We start from the raw sequence: 26,656 nt of genomic DNA, 5'->3' as shown, positions 1-26,656 counted from the left end.
CCCCTGCTTCCATCAGTGGATGGACAGAAAAAGGAAAACGTAGTACAGTCACGTGTATACGATTATTCGGCCACAAAAGAGTAATTCTTGCTTGACTTCAACTACGTGGGTGAATCTGGAAGGCCTTGTGCTGAGTGTGATAGACCAGATTCAGAAGGAAATACCACATGCCCTTACTTGTGGAAACTAAAGTAGTTCGTTGCTGGAAGTATAGAGTAGATGAATGATTAGCAGAAGCTAGGGAGGAGGGGGAAAGAGTGGGTGGGAAGAGTCAGTCACCAGGTACAAAGTGATGGGAAAATAAGGTCTTTTGTCTAATATATAGTATGGTGACTGCATTCGTTAGTGCTATAGTATAATTTCAGTATCACAAAAAAGAAAGGATTTTAAATGTTTCACTACAAAGAATAATAGGAGATTGGATGATAGATGCTAATTATGTAGATTTGATTATTTCACTCACACTATAGGAATATATATACTCAAATTCATCAAAATATCACATTGTCCTCCATAACTTGTATAATTATTATGTGTTGATTAAAAACAAAACAAAGGCACAAAAGAGAAGACTACCAGGTATTGGGGGAGAGGAAGAAGATCAGAGTCCCACATATGATTATGTCTCTTTAGCTACCACCTGGGCATCCCAGTAGAGATGTCAAAAAGTGGAAAGTCTGGAAGCTTGCTTCTGGAGATTGAGAAAGTGGTGTGGACACATGGCATAAGGCATGAACTGCCAATAAATATTTGGTACTTAAAACCATGAAGCCAGCGTGCTCACCAAGGAAGTGAGAACAAAAGGAAAGTAAAGAGGTACAAGTATTGTACCCAGGTAATATCCCAAAAGTAGAAATTCAAGGAGGTGAAGAGATCCAAGGAAAACTGGACTCAAGAGAGCAACCAGGACATAGGAGAAAAGCAGAAAGAAAGCCAAGTGGGAAATAGTGTCATTTCCTGAACCAAGAATGCATGTCACGTAGGGACAGAGATGAGCCACCACCCTCAGTAGAATGGAACCTCTAGAGACACTGGAAGGAACAGAGCACTGCTCTCCCTCACACAGAGAGTAAATTCACCTAGGGAGTACACACAGCTTTTTTGTTTGTTTGTTTTTTGAGGTTTTTGTTGGTTTGTCTGGTTTTGTTTGTTTTTTTAATGGAGAAGAAAAGAAGGTAGTTACTGGAGGGAGAGAGGCAAGAGACTTTACAATGGGAAAGACAACATATTTGTGAGGTGGCAAAAAAAACCTCTAGAAGGAGCAACCAGAGAGTGGAGAATGGTTAGAGCAGCTCCCATTGATGGCTCAGCTGAGTGAGATCAGATCCCGGGTGGTAGCTGGTGTGTTGGGTTTACAATCTACGGTGTAAAGTGCTGGACACAGGCTGACAGCTACTAAAGTCCTTCATTAAAGGGAGTATGAGAACATGATCTTCTTCTGGTCAGGGTGCAGTAACCCTCAGTAGTCAGAGTTCAGAATGCCGACTGGAAAATAAAGACAGCAGTAACACTGAGTCACACTGACCAATGTTCAGGACTCAGAGCTGTTGGAAACAGATACCTGATGGAGAGAAGAAAGAACAGTGAGGAACATTGCATTTGATTTGTATGGCAAGACTGCCAGAGCCAGGATCTCACATGGGACTTGAGTCCTTAGAGATGCTCAGTGGATGGATTGGCTAACTATCTTTGCCTTTTTTTTTTAATTCAGCATGATGAAAACCCCTTATCTGTTGCCTCACAAGCATTACATGGCATAATGCTTCCAAACACTTGTTGTATTTCTTTACAGACTTACACTGATCTCCCAGGCCGCTGCTCTGTGGAGCAGAGGAAGGCCAGTGGTGGACACTGCTGCCCTTTCCCTGGGGAAGCAGATGAAGTAGACAAATGGCTTTTGGATTTACATTCCTAATTTGAGCCCATTTCTGAGCCCTATTCATACAGCCAAAATCCAGTGGAAAGAGGATTTGGGATACAAACTAAGATGGCATGGGGTCCCCAACTTGTATAAAACACATTGCTGTCCTTGGCAGATTCTATTGATCCCTTAAATTCAAAATTGACAGCTGAATGCCTGTAAGAGCACCATCTTGGCAAGTTGATTTGCCTTTGGGGTCACTATGAGAAGACTTTCCAAATGCTTCTACCAAATGCAAACACCTGAAATGCAGCCTTGCCTCCTAACTTCTATGATTTTCTTATTTTCCGTGTTCTATACATATTCACACAACATCAAAGCCTCCTAGCATACTGCATCTTATTATCACAGCCTCTGGGAAACATGACAGGATTCTTGAAAGATAACTGTCACTCATTTGAAATGTTAGGATACAGCCCCTTTCCAGTATTTCAAGCACATGAAGAAACCATTGAGTTAAGTAACCCTCCAAATGCTATTGTTTTTCAAGTGTGTGTGTGTGTGTGTGTGTGTGTGTGTGTGTGTGTGTGTGACGTGAACACACAAACATCCTTGTGCATTCTTGCAGAAGCCAGAAGAGAACATCAGATATCCTTCTCTGTCACTCTCACCCCATTCCCTTGAGACAAGGTCTCCCACTGAATGTGGAGGTAAGTTGACAACAAGCCCTAGTGAGGCTCCTATCTGCAGGTCCCCACAGCTCTGGGGTGACAGTCACATAGAAGCATAACCAGATCTAGGTTTTTACATGAATGCTGAGGGCCCAGACCCAGGTGCTCATGTTTGTACAGCAAATGTTCTTACCCACTGAACCATCTCCTCAGCCCCAGTGTGAATTTTTAAAGTCCTAGTGTTTGTCTGTCCTGAGAAAGCACATAAACGTTTTAATTCTTTGAGAAAAGTGCCATAGTAAGTTTATAGTTTCTCTGCCTCAGACAACCTATATTTAGGGAAGGAACATTTCTAATTCAATTTACAGTGATGTCAAGAAACAACACGTATCTGCAGGCGAAGATAAGAAAAACATGCAGGAGTACACAGTGATAGCTCTACTTAAATAAATAAACTTTTGGTACTAGTGATTAGGTACACAGGATTATTATATGTTTAATTGGCTAACGTGACAATTTGAAATTACTTCTAGTCACATTTAATTGGATTTGCAATCTCTGGGGAAAAAGGAAATAGAGAATCCTAGCAAAGAAACAGCCATAAAAGTAAACTGTTTTCCAAGGGGTGCTAAGTAATGAATTAATATCCATTCCACAATAGTTTTAATATCCCCCGGCTTAATAAGACCAATGTAGTGACTGTATGCACTGGATGTGGAAGCTAATTCAATTACACACAAAGTTGGGAGGAGGGGGTTATCAGTTGAGCTGTAGGGCTTTTTTTAACTTTCAGTTGTAAAAAGGCAAGTTTAATCAGAGATAAATATTCTTTCTCAGGTAAAGCCTGAGGTGTGCTTTAATGCCTACCTAATAGCTCAGAGCTGTGCTATGCTTGGAGGAGACATCTTAAAGTCTATGTGCATGGCATAACATGAAGCTGTTAAGAAATACAGCCCCACAAAAAATGGGCCTTTCGGATCTGCTGTTCTGTACACCTTTTGAGGCTTCATGCAAAGGAACCAAAACAGAGCACACGCATCCCTGCAAGCTTTTGGTACCCTTGGGCTCTGCAGATGGAAGACCCCTGTAGAAGACAAACAGCTCATTCCTTCTACAGTTTCAGTGTAGCTACTTTGTACATGCTAAAATGTGTTTTGTTTTCTTACTCTTACTCAAGTTAAATGTGCGCATTGTAAAAACCTTCCCCCGTGTTTGTGTAAGCTGCTGATTACAGTTTTCCCTCTGTCTTATAAATTCACGGTATTTTACATGTGTTCTTGTTTCAAGGAGCGCCATGATTGCTGACTACATGTTCTGGCTCTGCGGAGGAAGCGAGCACTGTGTTAGCAAGCTCATCAAACTGTACTGGCAGGTAAAAGCCGATGCCCCGACTAGGGAGGAGGAGCGCATCTCATTTCTAGAACCAAAATGGAGGATGAGTGCTTAAAGGACCACCGGAAAGGGAGGCTCTGGGCAAAGCAGACTGCCAGCCAGTGCCCAGTGCTGATGTGTCTGTAATGAAGTAGATTTTTAAGGGTAAAATTCTGAAACTAATTTTAAGGGTAAAAGTCAGGGTTGTTAACCCTTGACCCATACTGGAGTTTTACAACTCAATATAAAATTTAGACATCCGGAAACTATTTTTCCAGGCATGCTGTGATGACACGGTCCTTTCAGATAACATTGTGCTTTCGTATGTTCTCCCTGAGTTACAGGCCTTAACTCCAAACAGCTGAAGTGATACTAATTGCATAATGGAGGGTAATGAAAAGATGAGGAATGAATATGGGTGCCGTACTGAAAACTGGGCAACAGCAAATCTTCTGTCACTTGTTTCTCAAGATGACAGCACGATGTCCTCTCAGAGCCCTGTTAGATGCCCAAGAGAAGCCGTCATCTCTTAGACGTGTAAGGAGAACTTGAGTCACTAGTTCAGTCTCCTTTCACTTAAAATTCTCAGTAACTCATGCGTTCCCATTTCAATACCTGGAGCTCAATTTACCTACTAAAAAAAGTAGATTTACATTTTAAAATTAGCCCTGTTGTACTTAAGACCTGTCTTCTATAAGGGGGGAAAAAGGTGAGTTCCAGATAAACACTTTTAACCCCCAAAAGAATTCCCTAATAGTAACTAGAGAAGTGTGGAAACCAAAACAGTTACAGTGGCTGGAGTCAAAGGAAGAGCATTAAGTTCCCAACATCCAGCAGCTCACCAACCACCTGTAAACCCAGCCCCGCTGGGTTCCAAAACCTTCCCCTGGCTTCTGAGCACCTACACTTGCATGAGTCCCACACTGACACAAACACACATACATATACATATAATTTTAAAAGAAAAATATTTTAAAACTAACTGTAAAGAATTGGTAGATATGGAAGACAAGCAAGAAATATGGTGTATACAATAGCTGACATTTGATTGGTGGGTTTCCAGGAGATCTTAAAAGAAGCAAGGGAGGGTTTGAATCTCAGGAAGTGAGAGCCTGACGCAGACTAGGTTCCTAACAAAGGTTCCATTTGAGTTCTTCATTCATGAAGCAAATATGTGTCGTGTGCATGTTGCCCTTTCCATATTGAGTTGGGGGAAATGCATTCAATATAGGTATACAAAAAGACAAATTATAAGCCTGACACTTTTAAATAAAAGAGTTTTCTTTCCTTTATTTTTCACAAACCATAAATATCATCTTATTCATCTTAAAGTAAGAAAAGAATCTCCACTTAGGAATACATACGCTTGCAATAACAAAAAATTAATATAAAAATCTTTTATCTTGCTATTTCATATTAATAAATCATAAGAAAATACATTCTTCATTGTATTCTCTTAATTGGAAGTAACCTGTGAAGGGAAAAGAGCCCCTGCTGCAAGCAAGGCCTGCTTCAGATGAGTTCTAACCTCAACTAGCAACTGACTCCCAGCTAAAATCAGTCTCTGGCTTCAGCCAAAGGCGCTTCAGAAGAAAGGAAGGGATGACTGGCACAAGGCGCTTGAGAAGACTGTCCCCAAAGCCCATTGCAGTACTAAAACTCCATCGAAAATCTTAGACTCATCCAAAATGACATCAGAATTTTTAAGAGAAATGAAACCGCTGTGCAATCAGGGGCACCTGGCTATCCAATCCACCTTGGAAATCTCACTTATCAGTTCATAATGCTCCTTGACATTACGGTAAGGAGGTACACAGATTACATCCACACAGCCATTTGTAAGCAGCCATTAAGGTTAAACAGACAGAGCCCTGGGATATGGTGTGTGCATGTTGTCTAACACTTAGGAGGCTGAGCAGGAAGACCCTACCTCAAAAAAAAAAAAAAAAAAAAAAAAGCTGCATGAATGGGCACTATTCTTTTCTCCTAAGATAAGAAGTTACTGTATACAGGAAAGGGAATAAGGTAATGACATATGATAATGCTATGATGAAACACACTATTATATAAGCTAATTCAAAAACTGAAAAAGCAGTAACTATATTGCAGGTAGTCCCTAACATAAAATGGTTTGGCTTAGGGATCATTTTTTTGGCTTCACACTTGCTTGTTTTTTGTTTTGTTTTGTTTTGTTTTTCACTCACAGTACAGCATTCAACAGTTTACACAGATGGTCAATGTTTTATTATGAAATAGACTTGGGTAGTAGAAAATTTGCCTAAATGAACCCTAATGTAGTGTTCTGAATGTATTCAAGGTACGCAAGTCTAAGCTGCAGTGTTTGCTACGCTGGATGTACTGAAGGCATTTTAGTTTAGATGAGTGAAGCTGTGGGAACATAATGTCAATATAAGTCCAAGGTGCATCTGCTATTTCCCTTTTTGAGTACATAAAACCCCTGCTCCTCTGGTTAACTAGTCTTTTGGGAGGTCTTCATACAGAAATGGGAATTTTCAGAATGTAAAGCGCCACTCTCCATCCACTCTGTATATGTTGACCTACAAACTGTCAAATACAAAAGAGCTGATCTCTGCCATTGTTAGCTTAGGAACATCTTTCAATTGTATGAGAAACACTTTCCATATCATCACTCCATCAGGGGCAGAAAATAGTGTAGCAGTACGACAGCTCACACTGAACTACACCACTCTGAATAAAAGTGTTTACACATCTTATTCTATGATAGCATCACCTCTGCTGAGGTAGGGAGGGTTGAAAATAACTTGTGATGGCTGAATTAGAACACACTCTCTGTAGCAAGATGGCCAGTCTTCTGCCACCAGCCATCCTTGTGGAGATGTCGAAATTTCATCACAAGGCTGAGCTAATCAGCAAAATGAGAGTGCTTAGGTGGGCTGAAAACTGCTTGTTTGGAATTGTATGCCTTATGGTGCATATGCATGTGCACGGGTTGTTTCCCTTGGAGGTAGAGAAGGGTGTTAGATGCCTTGGAATTGGAGTTACAGGCAGTTGTAAGCTGTCCAATATAGGTACTGAGAACCGAACTAGGGTCCTCTGGAAGAACAGCAAGTGCTCTTTACCACAAAGCTATCTCTCCTACCCCTGAAACAATATGAATACCATAACTTTATTGTGTTAGAAGGTCTGTTCCAGCTCCCAAGACCCCAGCCCCTTAGTGGAGGTCTAAATTGTCCAGCATCATATAAACAAGGAGGTTGCACTCTGCTCTTCCACTGCCACAGACAGTTCTCCCAGGTTTGCTCTCAGCCATGTCTTCACAAGACATTCATCTGTTTGTATGGCCTTGTCCTGCCAACCCTCTCTGCACTGCTCCTCACATGTAATCTGAAAAGACAGCAACAGAAATTTTACTGTAAAATAGCCACAAAAGAAGTGCAGAGAAACCTCCCTTGAACGGGAGCAAGCCGCCCAGCTTCAGCTCACTCTCCACCTATTTTTTTTTCTTTTCTTTAATTTATATTTTGGTTTTGGGGGACACAGTTTCTCTGTGAAACAATCCTGGCTGTCCTGGAACTCACTCTGTAGACCAGGCTGGTCTTGAACTCACAGAGATCCGCCTGCCTCTGTCTTCTGAGTGCTAGAATTAAAGGTGTGTGCTGCCACTATTGTCCGACCAACCTAATTTTTATTTTCTCAACTTTCTTCATCAATATGCAACCTTCAGCCTTCAAAATCACAATATCAGCACCTACTAAGAATCAGGTTCAATTGAAAAACATCCAACTAAGAATAATGCTCACACACACACACACACACACACACCACACACACACACACACACACACACACTCAGAGAGAGAGAGAGAGAGAGAGAGAGAGAGAGAGAGAGAGAGAGGCAGAGGCAGAGGCAGAGGCAGAGGCAGAGGGTGTTTATCTCATTGCATTAGAAATTGACCTAAACATAGTGAAAACAACATTGATAAAGAATTATGACCTTTATTATAAGAAGATTGTAATTTTTCTGGTATAAGAAGTTGCAATGTTTGACATAACATCAATTTCAATGTTTCATTTTAATGACAACAGTAAAAGTTGGCCTAACAAAATTACCAATTGCAAATGGAGTCAGAGCTCCTATAGTTCACAGCATCTTGTGTATGTAAACACCCATCAAGAAATACCAACATCTTCTATTTGAATTCATATTACATCACTTCCTCTCCTTGGGCCACTGAGGTCTTTGTTAAAATGACATCATCAAGGTTAGCTATGCCAGCAATTTCTTCCAATTTTAATATAAATCATTCGCCATGTGTCTATAGACTGTCCTCACTGAAAACTCTCAGATATTGTCATCTCAGCTCCAGGGCTGGAAAATTTCTAGTTATTTGCTTCCAGACTTTGCATTTAAAGTTGCTGATTAGACAAAGAACAAGGAGGGGGTTCCCTAGCAGGACTATTTATAGTTGATTTCAGCACCTTCACTCCAAAGCTCCACCTCACTCAAAGACTAAGACATCAGTCATCACAAACCTATGTTCTGGAATGAACCCACTATCAAATTATGCTGCATTTTCTTTCCTTTGAAAAATGCAAAAACATTAAGCAAACAGAACCCATTCTAAACACCCTTTCTTCACAGAGACTTCTCTAGTAAGAAAGACTTCATGGTGGGCTCTTGCATCCAGACAAAGAGCTCCTGAACTGCTCTAAGGCCTGGCTGTGAGGAGGCCAAGGGCGCAGACAGCAGGAGGGGGCCCCGTTTGGGGATTGTGGGAAAAGCTGTTGACACCAACACAGGCCTGGGTAGAGAGCCTGACATGTGGAGGCTCTTCTGCAGTCAAACAGCAAAGGCTGAGGCGGTGCCAGCTTCACGGGTCCTCCATCTGTGCAGAGAACACTAAGACGTCCCATCCAATTCAAGCTGTACTTGGCAGAGAAATATTCCTCATCTCCACACTATCAATGGCCTGCAGAGCTTCCTAAGAAAGATCACTAAAAAGTTTTGAGGGCTTGTTTGTTTGTTTGTTTGTTTGGGGTGTTTCTTCTGCTTCAAAGGACAAAACCAAGAACTGGACTTTTCCTGCTCACACGCCCAAAGAATTGAGCACACTCTATTGACCCTTAAGGTATTCCCATACACATTGGGGTTGAGCCTGCTGATGCACTCCTTCTCTTTATGTGGTACTCTTTATTACCACACCCCTTTAGTCCTTGATATTGGGCCTAGAGGAGATAGCTGCTGCTTCTAGAACTGAATACAAAGAAGATCCCAAGCATGTTCTTGTCATAGAGTGCTTCCATCAACTTTGCTATTGTCATTAAAACTTGAAATCTTTACAGTTCAGTTATGCTGACACTTTTGAAGTTGGTGAATGCCCTTCTTATACACTCAGAAATTGCCTTTGTCATTCACACTCATTTACCATTAATTATGTGTAAGAAGAACACTACATGCTAGGGGAACAGAAGTAAACAAGTGGACATCACTCTCTCTTGAGAGACCAAATAGCATTCCACCTCATGAGCAGTATCTTGCTCTTCACCTTCAGTTACCCACAATCAACAGAGACTTGAAAATACCAAATGGAGGTCAGGCATGTTGGCTCACACCCACAATCCCGGCACACTGTGGGCAGAGGCAGGAGGATCTTCAGCTTCATCTACATGGTGAGATCCAGTCCAACCTACTGAGACCTTCTTGAAAGACAGAGGGAGAGATAGAGAGAAAGGAGGAGGAGGGACTAAATGTATGTTAAATTGCAAGCCATTCTGGGTAACATGATGAAATCTCCTACCTGATAAATCCCACAGTAGCCATTTCATACACAAGACCACTGATCATAGAGTACAGTACTTGTGTAAATTATTCCCACATGTCAAAGAGAATATGTGATGTGCCTCCTTTAAATGAAAAGTGGAGGTGCAGTAAGAAACAGGGAAAGCACATTCATATAACCTCCATTGCACTTTTTTTGTTATAACTCTTCTTTTTCATTCATTTTGAAAATATTTATCTTTATTTATATGAATGTTTGTCTGTGTGGGACTATGTGCAAATGAGGACATGTTCTTGTGGAAGATAAAATACAGTGTCAAATAACATTAGCAGACCTGAGAATTCACAGTATTTTATAGTAAGAATTTGCAGGAAATAAAATATAAAATATATAAGTATGAATAAAATATAAATAAAATATAAAATTTAAATTTGAGTATTAGTTGACTATAAATTAAAGATATAGGACAAGAGTTCACCAAAGGTTTGGTATAGTAAAACATGTTATAACTCTTCTTATGTTACTAGTCTCTGTTGCTAATCTCTTATTGTGCCTATATATATATATAGGCACATATATATGAAGTCTTATGACAAATCATTGCACGAGAGAACATACCTAATTTATGTAGGATTAGGTACAATCTACAGTTTCAAGCATCTATTGGGAGTTTTAGAACACCTTGATCATGGCTTAGAGAAGAAACAACCATATTCTACTATAAGATATTTACATGAAAGAATTACAGGACTATAAAGTGATTAAAACACATACCACTGCTTAATATTCTGCCTTTCTTTCATGGTACCATCAAAGCACACTGCAAAATACCACTCAATAAGTTGTTTAATAAACAAATCAAATTAAAAATTAGTTTGACATAAAGCCAAAACCAGTAACATCTAACATGAGAATATTTTGCCATCATTGTTTTGTAATTAAAGAATTCAAGGATTATGCAAAGAAGTGCTAATTGCCCTGATTTGATCATTGTGTATTGTATATATGGATCAAATGATCACACTGTATGGTACACATATGTATAATTATGTTCAGATTATAAGTTATATACCTATGCACACACACATATGAAAGAAGGAGTCTCACAGACTGTAAAGTATACAGTTACCAGCGGTTATCTGAAAAGTAAGACCAGCTCTTTGAATTAGTTTATATAGTCTTTAAAATAAAAAACAGCAAAAGGAAGGGAAATGAATTTCATTTCTTAGGAAATCATTTAACATTTTGATGTATACATGCCTATGTTATTTAAGCTTAAAATTGTATATGGCTTTCTGGCTTCCATTGTGTTTGAGACTCCAACTATATGGAAAATGCTGATGATTTCTGAGATTCTTTGGTGGAGGTAGTGTCCATGCTCCATGCATGTCCAAGGCATTGGCTACTCATCTCTTTTGTTCAAGATGGTCATAAAGGAAGCTGAAATATCATAAAAGTGACCAGTGAGTCTTGTAGGATAAGCTGTCCCTGGAATAAGTTGGGAGTTCAAACTAACAATAAAGCCTAACTTTCCACTCTTTGTTTTTTTCCTTGATATTGCAAAGTCATCCCAATATTACTCACTTACTTGATGAAAACTTACATCTCTACCTCAGTACAAAAATAAAACCTTCAACATGAAATTACAGGTAAAGCAAGGTCAAAGAACCAGAAACATCTATCATTATAGTGAATAAAACACCTACATTTTCCAGAGAAGAAAAAATGTGTTCCCTAGAGCTGTGAAAGTTTCTCACAGAAAGGTACAAAATAGAAATTCATGTGAGTGTTTCACTTAATGGCCAATATTCGTTATATATTTATTTACTTGGCCTTGTCAGACAGTGAGTTTGTATGATAGATGCCTAGTGTCTGAAAGCAGCCTAGTTACTGAAGATTATTCAAATTATACATAATTTGAGAAGTGCCAAAGCCACTTACCCAAAGATATTTCTCCATCAAATGCCATGCATTGTGTTTAAACTCCCACTACTTGGCATCAACTCTCTAGTTGGTCTTGGTTCAAATGCAAAATAAATTTGATCTGGGAGAGCTTAACTCAGCAATCAGTGACCTCTGGATACAATGATGAAAATGGGTTTATCTAGTCTCTTTGGAAAAGTGAAAAGACATCAATGAAAGAAACAAGAGGAGGAGGAAGAGGACTCTTACTGGGAAAATTGACAGAGGGTTCTGAAGTTGGGCAATGTGTGTGGAGCAAAGGACCCTAGGAAGGCAATGGTCCTGGCACTGCCTGCTGTCCACCCTGTAGGAAAGCAAATGGATGACCTGCAACATGAGGGACAGTGCAGGGCTGAGGACCAAGAGCTGCAGGCTTAGTTCTACTTCTGAAACCTGCCTTTATTTCTGTATGGATCGGCTAATGTTGTGGTGTTATGTGACAACCACTCTAAAACTCCCAATAACCAGGTTGGCTCAGATTCAGATGGTCTGAGCTAGTCTTTGTTAGGTTCAGCTCCAAGCTTGAGAGAAGTGTGTTCCACACATCTTGCTTCCTCCTTTGACTCATAGCTTCCTGTTCTGTGGTCCTATGAGGAAATGTGGCATTCCAAGAGAAAACCAGAGTATGTACATACAGTCACTTTAATCCTCTGCTCCAAGTGTTCTCATTTTAAGAGAGCCAGAAAAAGTCAGATGATCAAGCCCAAGTGCTAAGGAAGTTCTGCCCACTGCAGAATACAATATTTCCACGAGAGGGGGAATGAGGAAGCCAACAAGTGGACAGGGATTGTTCTCTCAGCTTAGGCTTCTCTATGATAAAGTAGTAGGCCTTCTCAGTGGGTCTCACACACCAGTGTTAGTACCAACTGCACTAGAATCACTAGGATTTAAGTGGCGATCCTGCTTAATTTCTGATGCTGTGACCAAATTTCCCTAACAAAAAGCAACTTGGGGGAAGAAGGGATTTTCTCCAGTTTACAAATCCAGATTACATGCATTGTTATGAATAAGTCAAGGTAGGAACTTCAAACCGCTACATGTCACACCCATAAGCAAAGAAAGTGAATAATGCAGGCATGTGTACTAGCCTGTTGCTTGCTTATACTCAGCTCCACGCTCATACAGTCAGAACCCCCACCTAGAGAATGGTGGTCATATTAGGTGGGATCTTCCCACACTGATTAAGCGAACTAAGACAATCCCCCCAAAGGCCAACTCTCAACACATACAATCCCTCATTGAGGCTCTTTTCCCAGATGTTGCCCCAGATCCTCTATGTTGGATCTAGTTAACAGTTAAATCTAACCATCAGAGGTAGGGGGTCCTCTAACACTCCTGCCCACAGCAAGCAATCCCAATGCACTGCTCTCAGACTAAATGTCTGTAAGCACATTTCAAATTTGCTGAGTTCATGGCCAGCTTAGCCTACCATGCAGCTTACCTGGAGCTGCATGAGGGGAGAGTTCTGGGAAAGTCTGACTCTGTCCATCCACAACGTCTGTCCTCCTGTGACTTAAACCCTTCATGCTTCCAACTGTCAAATACGAATAATTGCTGTCCCCATCCCACCATGAGTGCTCCCCCAGTGCTTCAGTGTCCTTGATGTATTCAGTGTCATAGCTAGACCACAATGGACACTGAAGTGTTCTGAAGTCACTTGCCTGCAAAGAGATTTGTCCATTAAGATAGGCAATATTGAAATTCCCGTTTCACAAAATGTCCTATTTTTTCAATTAGAAGGCAGGCTAAAGAGGAGGTGTCCAAATTGAGATGTGAGGCAAATGAGAGCTTCTTTTCCTGGCTCTTGGGAAAAAAAGATAAATATGGAAATGAATTTCTCATCTAATTATTCATTCCTGTTTATATATTCTTTAATGATATGTTTCCATGGTTACCAGCGTTGTTAAATGCTGCCTGTGTTTCATTTTGCTTTGATGCTATTTGAGGCGGCATGCCAGTAGGAGAGGTTCACTTTTAACTGAAAGGTGTAATGAGGCATATGTTTGATCCAAGGTTGAGTGTTCCCATGAAGGAGATAGTGACCGTGACATTGCTGGTTGTGTGATTTTGTGTGGTTTGTCCATGGTGTTCTGTGAGTATCTTGGGCCTGAGGCTGAGAAGAAGAAAGTAAAAGGCAGAGAGTGGGGGAGAGAAGAGAGAGCAGAATCCTAACCATACACATATGTAAATTCACATTAATATGTCAGGAAGATGTTAAGCATTTGATTTGTCCACACTGTCAAGTAAGTGGGGTTGCTTCTCCCTCTCCCTTCTCCACACATCACTGTGATTCTTCAGCCTCACGCCTGGATACTTGGTGCAGAAACCTCTTCCTGACAAAGTGGAGTAGTTACCTCACCTCAGTATGGGAGTCAGTCCAGTCCAGAAGCTGCTTGCCTGTGATGCCCTGAGTCTCTGCAGAATAAATAGCTCCTTTTCAGATCACACAAGAACCTGAAGTCAGGAATCCCTGCCATTGCCTCAGAATGTGTCCTGCAGGAAGCAGCACACTGCCCTCTTGTTGGCATAGACCTCTAGTTGTGCATAGATCTTTCAGACTGCTTAGAGAACCGTAGCAAGAAAATCAGTCCTCAGACCACCCCTGAAGCAACACTAGCCTTCAGAAATGTCCGAGGTTGTTAATGGCCCTGGTTTGGTTTTGCAGCAGTATGTGTCAATGACCCAGGAAGCTCATAGTCAGCTTTTCTGTCTCTGTGTCCCACTCTCTGTGTGTCTCTCTGTGTCTCTCTGTGTCACTTTCTGCTCTCACTGTGTCTTTTTCTCTCTGTGTCATTCATCTCTCTCTCTCTCTCTCTCTCTCTCTCTCTCTCTCTCTCTCTCCTCTCCCTCCTCCCTCTCTCTCTCTCTCTCTCTCTCTCTCTCTCTCTCTCTCTCTCTCTCTCTCTCTCACACACACACACACACACACACACACACACACACACACACCTTGTCTTCTAAAAAGGCATTGGGGATTTTTAAATGGTTTTTAAAGGAAGAGTAGCCTCTAAATTTCTTTTCATTTTTCTCTCATTTTGCTATGGGTTCCGGAGACGGAGGTAATGTGAGGCTCCTTCTACTTGGGAAAATTGAAGGCTGGAAGACCCGGGCCCAGTTCCTGCCGCTCTCCTCCTAGGTTTCCAGGAGGTTATTGACACAAAGATTTTGCTTTCCAGCAGAAATCTGCAAAGGCCTCTTCCTTCGTTTTTGTTTGCATCTGAAAAAAATCAAAAACTGTTATGAGCAAAACCAAATGTAGAGGTTTTATGGCTATCTTTTATATTTCCCACAGGTTTTTATGGGTTATTGATTTACGAGCTTGAAGAGAAATTGAGGTCACTTTTTTTAGCAGCTGGAGATGTACAATTACTATCCCATGAAATCATGGGGTTTTTTTGTTGTTTTTTTTTTTTTTAAGCTGTGCTCATCCAGGTGTAGGATAATCTTTAAAACTTGAAGCTTTTAAATTTTTTTCAGCCATCCTTTGGGCACTACCACACACCAATCAAAAAACAAGTTCTCATTTCTTCAATTCATATGATTGTGTTTCCTTCACTAATTTTTAAAGACAGTCTGTTCTGCCTCTGTACCTGGGTTGAATAATTTTTCTCTTTCATAACAATTTCCCTTCTCCTAAATAATGAGACCTTGACATTTCAAATGTCAACCTTTAGCATATGACATATTTGATTTTTCTCAGGATCATAAATTAACTATGAAGCTAACCTATTTCTTTTTACAAGAAAGCTTAAGTGTTCTTATATGTAGTGCAGCCCAAAGTGGGAGTCAACAACCTGTGAGGAATGGTAACCTCCAGAGAACCTTGGGAGGATTATTTCAAGCCCGATCCAGAGATATGAAAAACACCACAGTTAGGATGGAAGTCTTCGTTGCATCCTTTCTTCATTCCTCAGCCCTTAGAAGCCCACCTCAGTGAGTCTAACAAGGCCACATAAACCTCACTTGTGAGATCATGAAGGAAGCACTTTTATTTATTACTATCATTTGAAGCTACAGTTTGAGTTGTAATAGAGCACATGGTAATATACCCATATATAATACATATTGATTTATACATTATATATATATATATATATATATGCACACATATCAATTTTGCAAAGCCATTGAGTTTATCATAGATATAATTATTCCCCCTCTGAGACATCTCGATGTTAGGAGACATGATCAATAGTCATATATAGGAAGCCAGCAACCCCATAAAACCAGATTCCTGAAAACTTGATGGCATAGCCTGGAAGAGATTAATTGCAGGCTAATAAGAGAAATGAGAAAAGATGGGAAATGTCTGGTTGCCAGACAAAGTTGAAACTTGAGGGAGAAAGGAAATTGCAAGGAGGCGGAATACCAAAGACAAACTTTGAGTGACATCAGCAGGTGCGGTCATCTCTCAGCTTGACGGGTTCCAGACACACTGCCATGCCCCCTTCTCTGTGCACAACAGATATGCAGCTCCACAAGGAGCCACTCATCTCAAAGATTCACTGTTCCCTTGGATAAAGACTGCTTGAACTTTTGTCTTCTGTCTAGGATTCTACAATTAATCCTCTGGAGCCATAGGCAAGAAATCTTCTCATATCCGGAAGTCTATCTTGGTTGGCTGGACAAGGCTGTAGACCCATTTATGAATCTCCAAAGTCTAATAGCTTAGATCTTAAGGTCCTGATGTAGATATAACTGATTTCAGTTCAAGACCCCCCCTCTTGAAAAGCTGTGTAAACCTCACACCATACTAGAGAATAATGTGTTGTAGAATAAACTGTTTTCCTCATCTATAAAATAGAGATATGTGTTATTTTAACAAACATTGAACCAAATGCACAGAGAGTGCCCATCTAATTAACAAATGGCATGTGGATGTGTCCATGAACTGACAGAAGTTCACATAAACACAGCATGTGGCCATTTGATGACAGACACTAGTCTTTGCACCTCACACCCTTTTAGTTTTTTCAGTAGATGCTTCCTCAAGGCCAACCCTAGCCTTCCCACTCAGCCATGTCACCTAGTAGCAACCTAACATATAAAAAAATGCGTTACAAATTTACAAATGAGATAACCAGGTCCTTGTCCCAACCCTAACATTAATGACACTCATGCAATAGCAAGACATATCCTAATCTGAAACCACTAGTCAAGAAATACAATGGGAAAAAAAGCACACACTGGCCAGTTATGGTGGTACACAAAATAATCCCAGGATTTAGATGATCAAGACAAGACTATTACAAGTTCAAGGGCACTTTGGATATATATAGTCTCAAAACATATTAATTTAATTTAATAAAACAATGAATACTAAGCATAGTAATACTTTTCTCCATATAAGTCATGAAGTATAAAGATGAAATACATAACAAGAAGAGTCCCACCCTGTCTTGACATTTACCACCAAACTCAGAGGCTAAGACCAATTAGCAGTACCCAGTTGTCCTTATAAAATAATTGCAGGTATGTAGCCATTTCTTCCTTTAATATCTTCTAGTGATTCATTTTCAGTCACCAAGAACAAAAGTGCTATTGCATCCTAAAGAATCTGGAGGCCGCTGAATCCCACACGTGGAACTCTTGAGTTTCGATCAGCTGGTGTTCCCCCAAGGTGCAAGTGGGAAATTATTCACAGTCTGCAGAACAAGAACATAATTTAAATTCTATTTATAAATTATACGTACTTTGTCACTGAATAAGCTAACCAACCTAAGCATATTAATATGGAAGCTCCCCTACCAAGAAGCCTTTCTTATAATTTTTGTAAACTTTTTCTTTGAGATGGGTGTGCTAGGTGACAGTATGTTCTAATCTATTGAGATGCCAATGAACAATACTGTCTCACCGTGACCAGTAGGTGAGAAAAGTATATGTGAAGATTACTATGAAAAGGGTTTTGCCGTGGTGACGGTTTGATACAACCCACTTGTTCAACTGTTAGTGTTGGAGCCTAATTCTAGTTTTCATGACAGTAAGGATAGGAATCTGTTGGAGCATGGCAGTGGTGGTGCACACCTTTAATCCCAGCACTAGGGAGGCAGAAGCAGATGGATCTGTGAGTTTGAGGCCAGTCTCATCTATAGAGTGAGTTCTATGACAGCTAGGGCTACACATAGAAACCCTGTCTCGAAGGAAAAAAAAAAAAAACGAAAAAAGATTCTTCTGAAGGAAAAAGGGGGAAGAAATTTATGCTTGATTTTCCAGGAATTAATAGTCTAATTTTAAAAATGAAAGCCTTCAGTCTGGGAGAAAGCAGTGGCTTAGGAGACTCAAGCCCTTCCTTCTATTTTTAACTCTGTGACCTCAGATGAATCACCAGAACTTTTGCTACTAAGCTATACGTTGGTATGAAGTTGTACCATAGATCTTTTCCCTCTACTCAGCTCCATGTTGAAGGTGCGTGCAAATAATTTCTACTACAAAATACAAGTGATTAAATATTAACACAGGGAAAGCTTTAGCTATAAAGTACTGAAGTGATTCAACTAATAAAAACATCCTATACAGGCAAAACCCAAACCTAAGCCAGACACAGGGCTCGCTTTTGTAATCCCAGCATTTGAGAGGCTGAAGCAGGAGAATTGGTAGAGTTTGAAGCCAGCCTAGACTAACTAGGAATGCCTACCTGATGCAGTGGCACACATCTATAATCCCAGAACTCAGGAGGCAAAGGCAGAAGGATCTCTGTGAGTTTGAGGCCAGCCTGGTCTACAGATCAAATTCCATTACAGTCAAGAGTATAGAGAGAGACCCTGTCATAAAACAACAAAACTAGGTGGGGAGGGGAGAGGAAGAGATGGGTTAGGAGAGGAGAGAAACCTTAACCAGAATGAATGGGAAACAAGAGTGTATTATAGCCATACAAACACATTTATGTGTTATACACATATATATTTGCTAAAAATCTATAGCATCTTCATTTTCTATTTTAAAAATGCTATGCATTTATTATAACTGTTTATAAACAGCAAGAATTGCAAAGCAGAGAATTCAAGATAGCAGTATCAAAATCTGTTTACCTAGATACCAGTAACGTGATCGTGCAATCTTCAGTGATTTACAGACAATGAAAATAAATTTGAATGCCTCATGAAGAGGTCTATGACCTTCCCATCCCTGGGCTGGCAGACACAGCAGTAAAAGCTTCGCTGCTCCTCAGAGAAGACAAACAATGGGAAGGAACATTTAATGGTTGTTGCTTCATAAAAGAACCCCAGTCCTACACAACAGAGATTCATCATAAAGTACTGACCACTGTGGCGGGAAAACAACCCACTGTTACATAGTCTATTCTAGTGTGCAATTGCATTAATGATAAAATCACAGAAATGTCAATTCCAGTTATCACCTAAGTGACACAGTGAAGAGGTTACAGGACAGCCACCAGAAAAGATATTTAAGAAAATCTGCTCTCTATTTCAAGGCATTGAAACCTTCCAGATTAAACCTATATATATATTCATAGGGATTAAATTTTTAAAATGTCACTTATGGAGTTTTATTTTTCCATTTTCAAGTAAATTATACTCATCATTCAAAATTATATTATTATTCATACAATAACAAAGAGTTATGTTAGCCATTAAAGACTAGGTACCATCTCAACTATATAAGTTCTGAGTATAGGAAATTTCCTTTTAAAGTAATAACAGTTACTCTGAAAATAGAACAATGGAACCATAATATTCAGTCCCTAATAACAGCTACCTAGATGGGTTCTATAAGGATTAAAGAAAATGGCATATGTAAAAGCTTGTATTATACTGCTAAGTGAAAGATTGTTATTTTATCTTTAAATGCTGTTTTTTTTCTTTTATAAATTGATGGGAATGGATTATTTTATTATTTTATTATTTTCACTTACTATTTCTTTACTAGGATGGACTAAATACTGTTAACAAACAACTCCATCTCCTCTTTCTTGCTCTCCTCCCACCCAGAGGATTGAACCTTGAGCCTCTTGAATACTAGACAAATATGTTCTCACTCTTACTGAGCCACATCCAGAAAAGAACATTTCCTTTTATTTTGAGGCAGCATCTCAGTAAGTTACCCAAGCTGGCCTTGAACTCACTCTGTGGCCCAGAATGGCCTTCAATTTTCAATCCTCTGCCTCAGCCTCCTGAGTGATTGGAATGACAGGACTAGGCCACCAGGTATGGTTGAGAGTTCTCTTCAATCTCCAATGGGAGAAAATATAGTAAAACCATACTAAACAATGCTTCACAGAAGTTACTCCTTCCCACCTCCCATGTTAGCCTGCAAGTGTCTAGGAAATTCCTGTCATGTTCCCAGTGGGTAAAGCCTTAATTTTTCAAAAGAAGTGATTTATATTATAAAGGCCTAATTTTAAATTCTATAAAATTAAAAAACTGATCATCAGAAGCCTCTTAAAGCCTCCCCAATCTCGATGAATTAGGTTGGGAAAGTCCTGAGGTGCTCTCCAGATCAAATTTTCTAATAAATTAACTTTACTGTGATTGTGGTCAAGACTAATATTGGGAGCAATAAAGAAATAATTTGATAGTCTAAAGTTATTTGATTCCATTTTCTAATTAAAAGTGACAGGGTTCCTTCTCACTGCACCACTTCCATCAGGCACCAGTCAAGAAATGGGGGAGGGGTAAAATAAGCTTACCGCCCTGAAATACTTGGAGTATTATGGCTTCTGCCCAGCTTTACTGGGTCATTTAAGTACTCATGAATTTTTGCCGGGAGGATCTAGCCCTCTAGGTGTACAATAGTGTGATGAGTTGTCTCCCTTTCTCTCGTCTGGTCACATTCACTTTTCTTTAACCTTTGATGGAGTCATTTCCTAGCTCTGTGGTCTCCATTTCACAGTCACCCTGGGCTGACTTCTAGGGTGAGTGGTTCTTTTTACCTAGCTAAAGTACTAAGAGAAATTATTATCACTTGGTGTGTGTAGAGGACATGAGCTGCCCACATACACTCTTGCTTACAGAATTGTACATTTTAAAGACTTATAAATGCAAGAGTAACAATGACAAGTTCACTGGGACCCACAGATACAAGCACCTGCTTTCAAAGCTTCCTTGGAAAGACCAGTACAGACAGCATAAGCAGCAACACTGAGCATTCAACTACCTGGGACTGACTGCTTCACCATTCTCACAAAAGCAACTCCTACTGACATCAAAGGCACATCCCAGGGAAGGACAGTCAACTCAGAGGCATTTGAGCCAGAGTAAAACAGTGTTAGAAATTTACTCCCATTGTAATAGTTTCTCTTTTTTACAAGCAGTTAAATATTCATATGGTCTCTATTGTCAAAGTCAAGGAGCATGTTTGGTCATGAAAATCTGTATTTTAATATCAGTAGTTATATCGCAATATTCTAATTTTAATATAATATTTTATTTTTTGAGAATGTTATACATGTTTATAGCAAATTTTGATACTATCCATCCCTACTCTCCTCTCTGACTCCACTCCCAGACATGTCCTCATCCTCCTTGCAGCTTCTTGGCACCTTTTTCTTTTTCTTTTTTTTATTTTCTTCCTCGTAACCCAATGAGTCCAATTAGAACCACCAGCTACCCACATGAACATGGGTGTGTAGTCATCCAATGGAGCATGAGCAACCTGTCAGAGGCCAGGCCTCTCAAGAAAACTGACTGTCACCAACTGCCCACAGCTCCTCCACTGACTGTCACCAACTCCCTCCGCAGTCACCAACTGCCCACAGCTCCTCCACTGGAGTGGAACCTCACACTCCTCTCCTGCTGTGCCAGAATGTTATGTGGCTTGATCTTGTGTAAGTCTGGTACAGGCAACCACGGCTACTGTGAGTTCATGAGGACAATGGCCCTTCTCATATCCAGAAGATGCCGTCTGACATCACCCCTCTTTGAGATTTCTCTAGCCCTCTTCCATGATGCTCCCTGGGCCTTGGTGGGTGAGAATGAGACAAATGTCCCTTTTTGTCCTGAGCATCGCATAGTCACTCCTTCTCTGCACTTTGACCAGTCTCTTTATTAACTACTATCAATAACAGGCATCTGGTGAGGGCTGAGAGCTGTACTAATTGACAGTTGCATAAAGGTTGATATTGAGAAGACGGTTTGGTACTATCTCCATCTAGCAAAATAACAGTAGTAGGTTCTTTCCTAGAGCTGATGGCCTTGCCGACCATGGGTTCTTGGCTAGGTGTATAGGACCATGCATGAATTGCCACCTATGGAGTGGGCCTTATATCCAATCAGAAAGTGGTTGGTTATGCCACTCCCAGTTCATAGCTGGGTGAGACTGTTGGTAACATTTCTCCCCCAGAAGCCTGCATAGTGCCTGTCAGCACTAAGAAAGCTAGCCAGCAGAGAGGAAGCCTCCTGTCAGTACCCGCTTGATTTCTATGTCCTACAACCAAAGTGTATGATGTCTTCAGCAATAAGGTCTTACCATCCAGTTCTGGTGCACCACCAAATGCAATGGCAGTAAGCCTGTATTGTTTGGTGGTCTCTGGTATCCCTGACCAATAACTTGAAGGGAAATAACCTTCACCTGGCATGGGATTTTTGTTTGATAACTTACAGCTTGTAAGAGAGGCATTATCATTCTCCCCCAGACAGGATAACTACAAACGTGAGTGTGTGTGTGTGTGTGTGTGTGTGTGTGTGTGTGTGTGTGTGTGTGTGTAAAAGCTTATAATATACTAGATGTCCATGTGACTTTTTCAGCATCCTTAGTGTTTGTTATCACTGCTCACATCCCATTATCCACCAGACTTGCCCTGTTCCCCTTCATACTACCTGTATTCTGCTAGCCCTCCCTTAAGATCTTTACATACATCACACACACACACACACACACACACACACACACACACACACACCAACAATAGCTCCTTCCAGTTTCCTGGCTTCTCCTTGTCCACACACTATGGAAACCAATTGGGAGAGTCCTTGAAAAGCTAAACTACCATATGACCCAGCTATACCATTCCTGGGCATACACCCAAATGATTCTATATCCACAGAAATGCTTGCTTATCCATATTCATTGCCACTCTATTCACAGTAGCTAGCAAATTGAACCAGCCTATATGTCCATCAACTGATGAATGGGTAATGAAAATGTAGCATCTATACACAATGAAATTTTATTCAGCTATAAAGAATAAGTGAAATTACAGAATTTGTGAGTAAATGAATGTAACTAGAAAGAGTCATATTGAATGAGGTAGCCCAGACTCCAAAACACAAACACTGAATGTTCTCTTTTAAAATATCTATTTTTAGCCAGGTGTTGGTGGTGCACACCTTTAATCCCAGCACTCAAGAGGCAGAAGCAGGTGGATCTCTGTGAGTTCGAGACCACCCTGGTCTACAAGAGCTAGTTCCAGGACAGCCTCCAAAGCCACAGAGAAACTCTATCTCAAAAACCAAAAAAAAAAATCAATTTTTAAAACAAGTTTACAGATATTACAGTCTTATGAAAGACAAATTGAAGTTTAAATTAGAACAACCATACATCAGCAAAACTGATAATCAAAAAGAAATGACCAATTCCTTGCAAAGGCAGTATCCAACCAGACAAAATAGAGTCTTATCAGACCAACAAGAACTAATGAGATTTAATGAATAACAAAAAGTTTCTTATTCAATGAAGAATGAGGAGGAGGAAGGCTTCATTGCTGAATTCTACTATTTAATGAATGACCAGTATCATTTCTTCCAAATAACTACAAAAATATTAAAAGAAAAAGAATTCTTCTGATATTAAAATCAAATGAAAATGACCACAGATCAGAAACCTTGATGACACAGATTCTCAACCAAATACTAGAAAATTAAACACAGCAACATGTTAAAAATCACCATTATGCAATTCATTCTAGAAATGCAAGGATGGCTCAACATATACAAATCAATGAATGTGATACAACCAGTCAGCAGGATGAAGACATACATACTAGTAGTGGAAATGTAAACCAGTGCAGTCACCATGGAAATCAATATGGTAGTTCCTCAGAAAGTAGAAAGTAGAATTATCCTATCAGATGAACTGCGTATGCTGCTCCTAAAAATATGTCAGAAGGAATTTAGATTAACATAACTAACACAAAACTTATCCTAAATGCTCACCAGCAGATAAATGAATTTTTAAATGTAGTATGTTTATACAATGCATTTTCATTTAGCTGTAAGGAGTATGAAATTACTTCATTTTCAGGAAAATAGACAGGATTGGAGATATTTCTGCTAAGCTAAATAAGCCAGACTCAGAAAGACAAGCACTGCATTTTTTCCCTCATATGTGCAATATAGTCTTAAACATATTTGTGACTTGAGAGTAGAACAGGGAAATCTATGAGAGAAGGAAGGGTTCTAACAGGAGGGAGATGAGAATAAGGGCAAGGGGAGAGGAGGAAATATCATGTTTTCTTTCATATGTGGAATCTGGCTGTAACAATATATTATATGAGAGATTGGGATGGGGATGGAGGAAGAAGCAGAGATGAGTTGTTTAGGGATGAGAAGGAGACCAGCAAGAAGGATCCAGTCAATAGAGTACTGAGGTAAAAATAAGCAAAGTACTATTATACACATTTGTGAAATTTTCATAATAGTTACACTAATTTTTAAAGTTGTTAATTAGGAGTGCTAGCAGGATGGCATCTACTGCCAGTCTGAAGACTTGACTCCAATCCCCAGAATCAACATGTTGAAAAGAAATAAATACTGACTTCTGTCTGCATATTGTCCTCTGACCTCCACATACATGCTATGTCTCCGTCTCTGTTTCTTGTTTCTCTCTGTGTGCATCTCTTTCACACACTAAATAAATAATAAATAAATACAAATAAGAATATTTTCAGCAGTTGATGACGAAAAACAAGATGAAGAACAAAGACCATGTGTTAACCTCAGCAAATGCAAGAAAAGCGTTTAAGAAAATTCATTTTCCCTATGACTAAAATGATGAACAAATTAGGTCTAGAAGGAACATGCGTTGACATGATAAAGCCACAAGTGATTAAAGCAAGAACTAACACTAGAATGAATGGGCCAAAGCTGGAGAACGTCCGCCTGAAAATGTGGAACAAGACAGACACCCATTCTCATCACTTTAATTCAATACAGTACTGGAAGCACTAGCCATAGCAATCAGGCAAGAGAAAGAGAGAAAGAATATCCAACATGGAAGCCATATTATTGTTGTTTGTCAATGACACACACTTATATGCAGAAAGACCCAGACTCTCTGCCAGAAACCAATTAGAACTAACAAAGCAAACCATCAAATTAAAAAGAATGTACAAAACTTAGTAGCATCACTATACTCCAGCAGCAGACTGTCCAAACTAGAAATAAAGGGAGCCACACCATTTACAACAGATACAGATGCTAAAATAAAATTCCTAAGAACAAATTTAACCAAATAGATGAAGCATCTCTACAATAAAGAATAAAATAATGGATGAAAAAAATATAGGAATCACAATAAAAGATGCACATCTCTTGTGAATACACTGGAAGAATCAATATTGTTGAAAATGTCCAAAATACCAAAAATAGTTACAGAGGCAATGAAATCCCCATAAAAATACTAGAATTCTGAAAATTTACACTCAACCATCTGTAACTAGGAGGCATTACACTACCTGACAATAAAATGTACAGCAGAGCTGTAAGCATTAGAAGAGCACTGTATAGGCATAAAAGCTAACAGAACAGGGGCTGGAAATCAACCTATGTGTCTACAAGCAGCTCATTGTTGACAAACATGCAGAGAAAGCACAGTGAAACAAAAATAGTCTTTTCAATAAACACAGTAGCAGCCATGACTTCTCTCCTGTGGAGACACATGAGTGCCACTTATTACACCTTCACTGAGACCTTGCCATGCTGGCCATTGTCACAGTTTGTAAATATTGCATCTGGATATTACTGTTTAATTGCTTACCTCCTTCTGCAGCTTGATCAATATAGGCTGAGAAAAGGAGTAGAGGAACAAATGACACCAAGGTTGCTTAATAAAGCCTCAAGGAATCATATTATTTTTATTTATGTAAAATTATACACAATCCTATATATATGAGGTGCTCCCCACAAGAACTGTGAACTAACAAAGAAACTCAGTATCAAACAAAGAAACTTCCTTTTGATTGGCTGGTCATGTATTCAGGTGACTCCCCAAACAATACATTATTATACAGAGCTTGGTTGTCTCTTAGAGGTTGAAGGTAGAGCCCCATTGAGAAAAAACAGTGCACACTTGGGACTCAGAACTCTAATGATTTGAGCTGGCTGCCACCTAAAAGCCTCTTCTCTGTGGTCTAGCCTCTGTGGTACCAGAAAATAAAATTTTCATTTTTAATAAAGTATGTAGGCTGAAATTTTCCTACATTATCCCATTAACCAGTTACTGAATAATGTAATTACACTGAGTAGTATATGAAATATTGCTCTGTTCCTTTACCAGAGCAGTATAAGGCAGGTTCAAAGTCCAAAATATTGTCTATCTAGTTCTAGAAAAAACAAAACATAGCAAGGGTATTTCAGGATCCAAGCAAGGGCAACCCATGTTCTTATTTATACTCTATGGTAATAATTATTTTTCCTTAGGGTTATAATAATTTTCTTCAAGCATTAATCTTCCTGTGATATTTTTCTTTCATTGTTTTGTTTTGTTGTGAGAAAAGATCTCTCTCATGTACCAAGGCTACCCTTGAACTTCTGACCCTCCTGTGTCAACCATGCCCAGCTGGAAAGCTTGTTTCTTGTTCATGAATTGTGTAAGCAGTCTGCTCACTCACCCACTCCCTTAGGCATCTCTAAGACAGAGAGCATGTAGACCAAAGAATGATCTGTGTTGGTACCCAGTGAAAGGAGTCAGCTCTCCTGCAAATACACACCCAAGAAAGCCCCAGTGCAAGGCCTGAAGCAGTAAGTCAAAGGCAAAGATCTGCCAATGAGCACAGAAAGCTGCCACATGAAAACCACACTTCTGCCACTTGCAGAAAAGCTGGTGAGTGTTATTGGGCATGTGCCTTACCATCC

The 26,656-nt window shown here is 39.7% G+C and overlaps 1 protein-coding gene across 1 annotated transcript in view; it reads left to right on the top strand.

Annotated features, from left to right (window-relative positions):
* The window catches only part of Spata16 (spermatogenesis associated 16), a 258,714-nt gene that overhangs the window by 152,191 nt on the left and 79,867 nt on the right, over nt 1-26,656 (top strand). The window contains exon 4 of the mRNA XM_027391821.1: nt 3,820-3,904. Coding sequence (XP_027247622.1) covers nt 3,820-3,904 — 85 coding nt within the window. The remainder of the gene's footprint in view (nt 1-3,819; nt 3,905-26,656) is intronic.

Source organism: Cricetulus griseus (genome assembly GCF_003668045.3).
Source record: "Cricetulus griseus strain 17A/GY chromosome 1 unlocalized genomic scaffold, alternate assembly CriGri-PICRH-1.0 chr1_0, whole genome shotgun sequence".
Taxonomy (NCBI): Eukaryota; Metazoa; Chordata; class Mammalia; order Rodentia; family Cricetidae; genus Cricetulus; species Cricetulus griseus.
The sequence above is the reverse complement of the archived record's forward strand: the minus strand, read 5'-3'. Positions and strand labels throughout refer to the sequence as shown.